Here is a 9559-nt window from a genome sequence, read left to right as displayed (position 1 = left end):
TTCTTTACCAGCTAAATTCACTGATTTCCTGAACTCTATGCTGTTATTTGAAATTGCTCACGGCATCTTCCCCCAGGCGTAGTTTTTGTCCCAAGGAAGCACTTACCTAGTTCCTGCCTCAGAAACATGGTTTGTGGTAAGGGGACACCCTTAGGCTGCATCTGCCAGAAACCACTGACTCCGCACTGGACCCACTGGGAAATAAAGCAAGCTCAGCATCTTGAGGCCCCCATTTGTATCTATTTCCTAGGCTTTGGATTGTTCTTTAACTCGCTTTAACGCTACATATTAGTCAGTCAAGCACTGTTTATCTGAAAGACCAGTGACAACCTGTCACAACCCCCTTGCCATGCTTAAGACTGAAGAATCAGGGGCCCCTCACTGTTTGCTGTGAGAGCGTTCCGCTCTGTCAGGGACTCTGAAAGGACAGCAGCGCCTCACAGACACGACACCCCATGCTGAGATCCCCTGTACCCGAGTAGCAATCATCTCATGGGAACTGGACCGCCCACTCAAGCGATAAACTCTTCTAAGCACCCTGTGGAAGTGAGTACTGGCTTTCACCACCACCTGCTCTGTCCCAGCTCCTCTGTTTAAAGTAAAGCTGTCAGTTCCCTGAGGATGGGCTTAGGCTCACCACACCCATTTATCTGAACTTCCCAAGGTGGCCCCTCTGATGAAATGCCCTTCTCTACCATTTGCCACTTAGCATACTGTGACCCTTGGCTGAGTTCAGTCTGTGAAGACTGGGGCTTTTGCCCTAAACTCTGGCAATGTTACCAGGCTCTGCAGAGAGTCAGACCTCCCTTTGGGTTTCACTTCTAATGCTGGCTCGCCTACTGTTCACAGCATCTGCACAGTCTTTCCCCCTGAAATCCTTGACCCTTTAAGTCATCTATTACTACTGGAATCAACTTCTTATGAGCGCCTCATAGTTTTAATCTTTGACCTCCTCCTGCAAATGATGAATATTGTAATGGTATCTAAGACTCTGAGTCCTTTCCAGAGATTTTCAATTTACTTTGTCTGGATTCAATAGAGGAATTGCTATCTCTGTCTGATAGAGCCTGACAGAATGAATGTACTTGCTAGATAATAGGATGCGAGACTCGGTGATCCACGGGCTGAGCAATGGAAGCTGTGTTAGCTTGGAGTAAACAAGTCATCTTATACTTCTGAACTCCAGGGAGACCAGCTGTATTGTCACCGAGCAGGATTGTTTTGAAAGGAATTGTTTTTCCTGAGAAGTGCGTTTTTAAAGTCACCAGCTGCCTGAGCCCCGAGCCCGACAGTCATCCTGATCCTTTGAGGATCTGAAGCCAGGCTCTGCGTCTCCACCCTCTCACCGGCAACGTCCCAGATGACACCTTACAACATTAAGCTGCTCCATCTACGATGAAAATCTGCTAATCGGGTGGCCACCTTCCTGGATTCCCTGAGCCAGGTCTCTGGCAGCCTCTCCGGGGACCTGGTCTCCGTTGTAGTACCATGTTACAGAGGCAGCTGTCTCCACAGGCTTCAAGCTTTTCTCGGCAGTTTTCTCACACTGTTCTAGCTTCACAGAATTGGGGGAACAGTCTTAACTCTGTATTAGGTTTTGGTGTAAGCAAATGTTATCTTTTTCTTTGGTCTTTTTGAGACAGGGTCTCCCTGTAACCCCAGCTGGCCTGGAACTCACTATGTAGACCAGGCTGGCCATGAACTCACAGCACCACCACACATGGCCAGGAACATTCTCGTAAAGGTTTGATCTTCTATCCAGACCCCTAAAACTTTCAGCAACAAGGCTTAAAGTCCATCTTACCATATCTCTGTCCCCTGGGCTAGCTGAGTTTCCTTCAAGAATTTCCCGTGGCTTCCACAGTTTGACAACGATCACAAGAGGTTTCTGCCTTGCTTAGCACTTAGGATCCCTCTTACTAAATTTAACCATTTCTGACTTTTGATTTAAAGTGACGGATGTGTGACTCTTCCTTTGACTTGACACAGAGGCCACTGTGACATTATGTACCTGGGACAATTTCCATGTTACTTTATCTCAGAGAGAGGGGTCCTAAGGAGCGCCAGAGAGCTAGGGGAGGGTTAACACCGGCCAAGGGAACAGTCAGAACATATCTAGAATTCTCTATCTCTCCATCTTTTGGGAGGGATCAATTTTGTCATATTTTTTGTGTTTGAGGCAGGTCTTAATTCTATAGCCCAAGCTGGCCTGGAACTCACTGTGTAGCCCAGGCTGATCTCAAATCCATAAAAATTCTGCCTCAGCCTTTGAAGCCCTAGAATTTCAGGTAAGAGCCACTACGCCCAGAAAATTCATCACTGTACACAGGTCTACTTGTGATGGCCACAGATAATTACAACAGTAACACCACAATTACACAGGAGATCCAAGAAGGGGACTCCAGCCTACACTACAGCAACAGGAAGTGTCCACCGCAGAGGGACAGGAACTGTTGCTTTGACTTTGGTGTGCTGAGAAGCAGCTCTCTGCTCTTGTCAAAAAGCCTTATAATCAAACTGATGCAAGGCTCCTTTATCTCTATTCCTATTTTTATTCTTATGTGTATGAGTGTATTGCCTGCATGTATGGAAGTGCACCCATGTTGTGCAGTGCCCACAGAGGTCAGAAGAGGGCATCAGATTCCTTGGAACTGGAGTTATGGATGGTTGTTAGCTGCCATGTGGATGATGGGAATCAAACCTGGATCCTCTGCAAGAGCAGTTAGTGCTGTTCACCACCAAGCCATCTCTCAAGCCCCATGTGGATGATGGGAATCAAACCTGGATCCTCTGCAAGAGCAGTTAGTGCTCTTCACCACCGAGCCATCTCTCAAGCCCAGATGCAAGGCTCTCTCTCTCTCTCTCTCTCTCTCTCTCTCTCTCTCTCTCTCCAAATGCCCTTAATCAGACAATCAGACATTCACTTTAAATCCCATGATGGTGTGAGCTTTTCTACCCACAGAGCTGGCTAAACCTTGGTGCTTGGTTTATATTAAAAACTTTGCCCTCTTCCTACTGTGATTCTGTATAAGAACATATACATCATGCAGAAATCTATATATTTGATATAATACATATGTATCACATGTATGTATATATAACTTTACATTGTGAGGCTAAGAGGGTTTGGTGGTCAACATGCTACCCTGAAAGGATTGGGTTCTATCTTAGAAAAATGCCCCAGTAATACTGTTCAGTGTGTACATACATGGAGATGGGAAGGAGAGGCTTTGTTCTACATTAACCTTCCAAATAACTCCCTCAATAAACCAAACAAGCACTTCTACAAGAGGAGGGAGACGGTACTTTAACACTGACTAAGCCAACATCCTGGAACACTTCACAAACACCCAGGAGGATCAATGGATAAAGCAGAGGCACAGCTGCGTTTCTGTGCTGACCATCTCCTGATCCACTCTTAGGGTACACAAGTCTTTATTACGTTTTGTTGAGGGAGGTGGGACAGGCTGAAATCGAACCTAGGGCTTGTACACGATAGGCAACTACCGTACCAGTACACTGCACCCTCTGCTTTTAGCTACAAACTCTTGTTGAAAGATTTATTCTTATTTTATGTGTATGAGTGTCTTGTCTGCATAACACATGTGTGCAATGCCCATGGAGGTCAGGAGAAGGCATCAGATCCCCTGCAACTGGAGTTATAGATGGTTGCAAGCTGCCATGTTGGTGCTGCGAACAGAATTCAGGTCCTCCGCAAGAGCAGCCAGTGCTCTTTTATAGGCAACCTTGTAATGGAAGGAGAACTTTACTGAATTTTCATTACAGCATAGGACATGATTAGCTCTGCTTCCAGAGAATGTCATAGTTAGAAAACAGTCATGGCTTGAAACAGGTCTTGAAACCAGATGCAAGGGCATGGTCTCTTCAGTCCCTTAAAATTAACTTATCATTTAATGCTGGTGAGAAAGGGGAGAGATGCTCTTATGTGTGGATCCATATGTTTACACTAAAACTCTAGGACCTATATTATTAAGGAGCTTGGCAAAAAGGGGGCGGGGGGTTAGGCATCTGTTCTCCAAAGGAAGGGAGAGTGTGTGGTCTCAAAGGAAACGGGTCTTTAGTGGGTAGAAACCAGATGGTTAAATTGAAAACCAGGCAGTTAAATTAAAAAACAAACACAGAATATATAAAGCGTGAGGCCAACATGGAGCCCTAATCTTTTCTCCTGACACCAGACGACTAGCAGTAATGATGGTAAATCTTTGCTGAACACTTGTACATGCCAATGTATTGTGGCTCAAAGCCTTCCACAGCTTATGAAACCTCTGAAATAAATGTGATCCCAGTCTAAACACAGAGAAACAGCAGCAACTTACAGGTCCTAAGACTACAGATGAAGAGGGAATCTAATGCAGAAGACTGAAGACGGCTTGGCAGGGGAGAATGTTTCTGAGGCTTTGCAAGGTCTATCTATAGACCAAGGAATTAAAATATTCAAAGTCAACTCAAATGATCAATATTCTCTTACTTTACCGTAAATTATAAAACAAAACTGTAAGATCAGAAAAATAAATTTACAATGATGCTATAAAATCCGAGTCCTCTGGCTGTCAGGTGCTGTTCTAAGACCCCACTGTGCCCCTTGCACCACTGTGTCTACAATATCAATCGTCTGTTCTTAGACAATACCTCAGGAAATGGAGAGTTTAACATGTCACAGTTGACCAAACAGGCTTCTAGACCTTCCCAGTGCCGTCAAATGCTTCATTCTGCTCAGGCACACGGAGGCCTTGGCACTGAACACCCACACAAAAGCACAGAGTCACACACGCACCATACTTGGAGAGGGGCGCAAGGTCTTCTCTACCTACAATTCTGTTTCTTGCTGAGGACGGGAAGAAGGTGGCTTCGTCTTCAATGAGGAAGAGCTCCTGTCGGTGCCTGGTGAACTGCGCGGTGAAATACTCGGGGTGAGGGTACTTGACGGTGGCCGGCAGCTTCACGGGCCCCAGCATGTAACTCAGGGGCAAGTTCTGGGGCCGCGTGATGTCACTCTCCCCGATGGGCATTTTGATCCCCAGCACTTCGGCATAAGTCACCAGGACCTCCCATGGGGCGTGGATCTTCACAAAGTAAGTTCTTCCGTCTTCAGAGTTCTGAGGGAGAAGGAGTCAAGAGGAAGAAAACTAGGAACGGGGAAAAGAACTCAAAATCTCAAACCAGGTCAGTGGTTTCAGTCAGGCAACTATTTTTTAAGATTATTTTTATCAATCCTTTGAGAGCTTCAAACAATGAGCTTTGGTCATACATAGCCCGTGTTTATACATGGATGCTAACATGAACAAACATGTATACATTGTATGTCTGCGTGTAGATGTGTGTCACCAGGAGAATCAGAGACACATGGAGACAGAATCATGTAAAACACACTTTAGCATCACTGTGTCCTCAGCTCTGGATAATTCTAGGAACTCTGTTGGTTGGTAGTGACTAACTCTGAGCTCAGAGTTTTGCCTAGGTTCTTCTATAAGGTCACATATATATGCTGTAGGGTATTCAGTCTTCCTACTCACCTACTGTAAAGAGCCTACATGATGGTCCATTATCTAGGGAATAGGTTATAGATTGTGTTATATTATACATGTTTATTGTTCATTAAAATTAGATGGGAAGGAAGAATTAGAAAATAAGTTGGGTGGATAACAAGGGGCGGGTCTGAGAGGAGTCGTAGAAAGCCAAGCGAGTATGATCAAAATACATTGTACAAAATTCTCAAAAGCTAATAAAAAGTAAGGAAGACAAAAAGAATTAGACACTAAAATCAAATTATGTGAAGAGTACCCCAGATCGAGTACCGTCGTGAGTCATGCTTTAAGCACAATTTTGAAAGTAAATCTAGAAAAATAGTCAATGAAACTGAATAAAGTTGATGAATAAAAACCTATTCATCACCAGAGGATCTTAGGTTAAATAACGGGCTATCCTGCGAGGCAGCCAGATAAGGACTGCACAGCGCAATGTGCAGCCTTCGAAATAAGACCATCAAAGAAAAAGACCAAGTCTATGCTTATCTATGTCCTAAGTAGAAACCATGCACATTCCTGTGTGTACATGCTTGTGTTTGCATACGTGTGGTGTGTGCACTGGTGCACGTGTGGTGCATGGGTATGGGTGCCAAGTGTCAGAACTGGCATCATCCAATCAGGACCCAGCCACCTTGTTCTTGAGACAAGGTCTCTCACTGGGGCCTGGGGCTCAGTGCTTACAGTAGCCTTGCTGGACACCAACACTACCAGGATCCACCTGTTACTGCCTCCCCAGTGCTGAGACTATGTCTGTGCCACCACACCAAGCTTTTTGCGTGGATCTGGGGATCCAACTTGGCTCCTCACACTTGCGTGGAATGCACTTCACCGAGTGGGCCATCTCTCCAGCTCCTGTGCTCGTCTTCATTTAAAGATGCTGATGGCTGTCTTATCTCTTCACTGACTACTGGACGGAGAGTGCAGGCCCTCCATTCTCCACACAAGCGTCCATAGCCAAAAGAGTTACATATTGCCCGAAATCCAAAATCTACCCAGACAAAGACCAGAATAAGAGAAAACCACACTGAAAATAAGATCCTTGCTTAAATTATTAACGATATTTACCATTTTGTCTTCAATTTCCAACTCAAGGCCTGTTTTTCTGAGATTTAGTTCAAACTCTCTTCTTCTTTCCTGTGGCAGAAACAAATTAAAATGATAATGCTGCATTGGCGGGCAGCGCCAGGCCGACCCTCTGTGTTGGTGGGCAGTGCCAGGCTGACCCTCTGTGTTGGCAGACAGTGCCAGGCTGACCCTCTGTGTTAGTGGATAATGCCAGGCTGACCCTTGGCATTGGCTGTGGAACTCCTCCATGAGCATAAAGATAGATCTTTTTCCTACTGGGAAAGACTCAATACTACAAAGATCAGTACTCTTCAAATCAATTATAATTTTAATGTCCTCATAAGCCAAAATGTCATTATGACTTTTGAAGATTACTTTTACTTAGATAAAGGAAGGTTAAAATTTACTTCAGATCTAGTAATTACTGCAGGATTTAAATAAAGCATTGATCAGCAAGAATTCTTTTGGCCTTTGTTGTGATTTAAGTGGAAAAATTTTCAGAATGACTGAACTTTTGAAAAGTGTCAGTAGATTTTTCTAAGTCACTCATGTTCAAATGGGTACATCCACCTGGCAGCTCTGGCAAACTTTAGAAGGAGTCATTCTAATAAGCCTTCTGTGCACTTCCAGTGTTAAAGAGAGCAGGCCTGTGACTGGGCAACCCTTCCTCTCGAGCCGCCTTCCACAACCACGTTTCTAAAACACAATGCAGGTTTCTAAAACATCAGAAAACAGTGGGAATGGATAGAAATTTAAAATTTTGCTTCCAGTATTAAGAAAGTGAACGACTTTTCTCTTCTTCATTGCAGAACAGTTCCCTTTGTAAAAAACAAAACAAAACAAAACAAAAAAAAACCCCACAAAACAAAATCCCACTCTCTCAAAGTTCAAAAGGCCTAGTGGCAGAGCTGAGAGGGTGCCTGGCGGCCAGGTCACCAAGTATCACTTTAAACACCGATCATTTCATAATTTAAATATTTTAATTTATTTTTATTTTTAATTATGTACACGTGTATCTGTGTGTGTTTGTGCATGTGAGGCCAGAAAAGGGCATCAGATTCCCTGGAGCTAAAGTTACAGGTGGTTATGAGTTGCCTAATGACTGAGTGCTGGGAATCAAATTCAGGTCTTCTGCAAGAGGAGCACCAGCTCTCAAACACTGAGTGCTCTCACCAGCCCCCACTTTGTAATTTTTGGATAAAACTCGGATATTCCGGGGCTGGAGAGATGACTCAGTGGTTAAGAACACTGACTGTTCTTGCAGAAGACCGGGGTTCGAATCCCAGCACCCATATGGCAACTAACAACTGTCCGTAACTCCAGTCCCAGGGGATCCAACAGCCTCTTCTGTCCTCCGTGGACATTGCACGACACGGGTGCACTCACTTACATGCAGGCAATACACACATACACGTAAAATAAAAATAAAATGTTTAAAAAAAACCTCAGGTATTCCAAAAAATCTACAATGTTGCAGTGACACTTTGTCTTTCAATGTTCCCATCCCAACCACCTTCCTTTGCATTAGGATATAAAAATAAAAAAGAATGTAATTGAATCTGAATCACTTCATCCTTGGAATAATCTTTTTCATGTACTAAACACAGAAAATAATTTAAGGTCAGTCTACTTCACCAATCAATACATTTATGATGCATTTACTAATTATATTCAAAACATTTTTGTCATATTTTGTAATATGTTAATTTTTTATCAATTATGTACTCATGTAATGAATATATATATAATTATAACATTAATTCAACATATAAAGAAAATTGTAGGCTTAGAGTATATGGTTAAAGATAAAATTATTTTAATGAATATACTTATGTTTCTTATAGCAAAGTTATTTAATGAATAAAAGACTCGCAAACAAATCATTTACATTAGAAAGTATGTGAAAAATAGAATGCAAATTTCAGACTGAAAAAATTTTCAGCTGTTAGAGGGTTATTTTTTAAGAAACAGTGAATGATTTGGGGTATCCAGTTTCCGTACTATTTACTCCCAACTGACATGAGCCGAGAAGTAATTTGTAGCATATGAGTCACATTTGAAAAAATTATGTATATATGTGTGTGTCTGTATGTGGGTTTGTGTATGTTAGTGCATTGCCTTCAGAGGCCAGAAGATGGCTGGTCCCCTGGTGCTGGAGTTACAGGTGGTTGTGAGCTGCCTGATGTGGGTACTGGTAGCCAAATTTGAGTCCTCTGCAAGAGCAGCAAGTGCTCTTAATCACTATGCCATCTTTCCGGCCACAAGCTACATCTTTTATAATCATTAAAGGTCATGATAAATAATTACAGATGGGGTAGACTCAAAGATGGCTTTGGGGGGAAGTTCAGGGAACTGAGGAGCTGCTGAGTTTCAGAAACTGATGAGGTTTCTACAGAGACACAGGAGACTGGTGAGTTCTGGCCTTTGCTGAAAACTCTGGCCCTGAAAGGAAGACTTTGGATTAAAACTGAGATAAAATGCTGCCATCAAAGAAATCAATAGACTGAGCACTGAGCCCTACAGCACTGCCACTGTAAGAGATACCATGGAAGGGACCATCTAGAAGCAGCAGCTACCGCGGGGACAGAACATCTAGGAGAATGCGGAGTCCTGGAAGCCAAGGGAAGAGCACACAGGGATGGACTCACCGCTGACTGCACTGAACGTTAGCCAGTCAAATAGCACAGGAGCTGAGGTCTGACTGCTCAGGGTGTGGGTACGGAGGAGAGGTGAGGCTGGGGTGAGGGACCGCATGGGTATCTGCTGTAGTAGGGGAAGAGCTGCGTTCACGTAACTCGTTTTTCAAGAAAGCACAATAGACAGAGGGCTGAGGGACGTGGCAACACGGAGAATAGAGTGGTCATAGTTGTTCACTGCTGGGTTTAAGTTGGATAAAGAGAGGAAGGTTAGATCAGGAACTACGAAGACACCTGCAGAACGATGTTTAC

The 9559-nt window shown here is 43.7% G+C and overlaps 1 protein-coding gene across 1 annotated transcript in view; it reads right to left on the bottom strand.

Annotated features, from left to right (window-relative positions):
- Window positions 1-9559, bottom strand: part of Ano5 (anoctamin 5) — a gene marked incomplete in the record, with an annotated part of 83656 nt that overhangs the window by 42991 nt on the left and 31106 nt on the right. Inside the window, 2 exon segments of the mRNA XM_008833703.3 lie at window positions 4833-5117; window positions 6612-6680. Coding sequence (XP_008831925.2) covers window positions 4833-5117; window positions 6612-6680 — 354 coding nt within the window.

Source organism: Nannospalax galili, unplaced genomic scaffold (assembly GCF_000622305.1).
Source record: "Nannospalax galili isolate Female #2095 unplaced genomic scaffold, S.galili_v1.0 scaffold1257, whole genome shotgun sequence".
In the NCBI taxonomy this organism is placed as follows: Eukaryota; Metazoa; Chordata; class Mammalia; order Rodentia; family Spalacidae; genus Nannospalax; species Nannospalax galili.
This window is presented reverse-complemented; position numbering and strand designations above follow the sequence as displayed.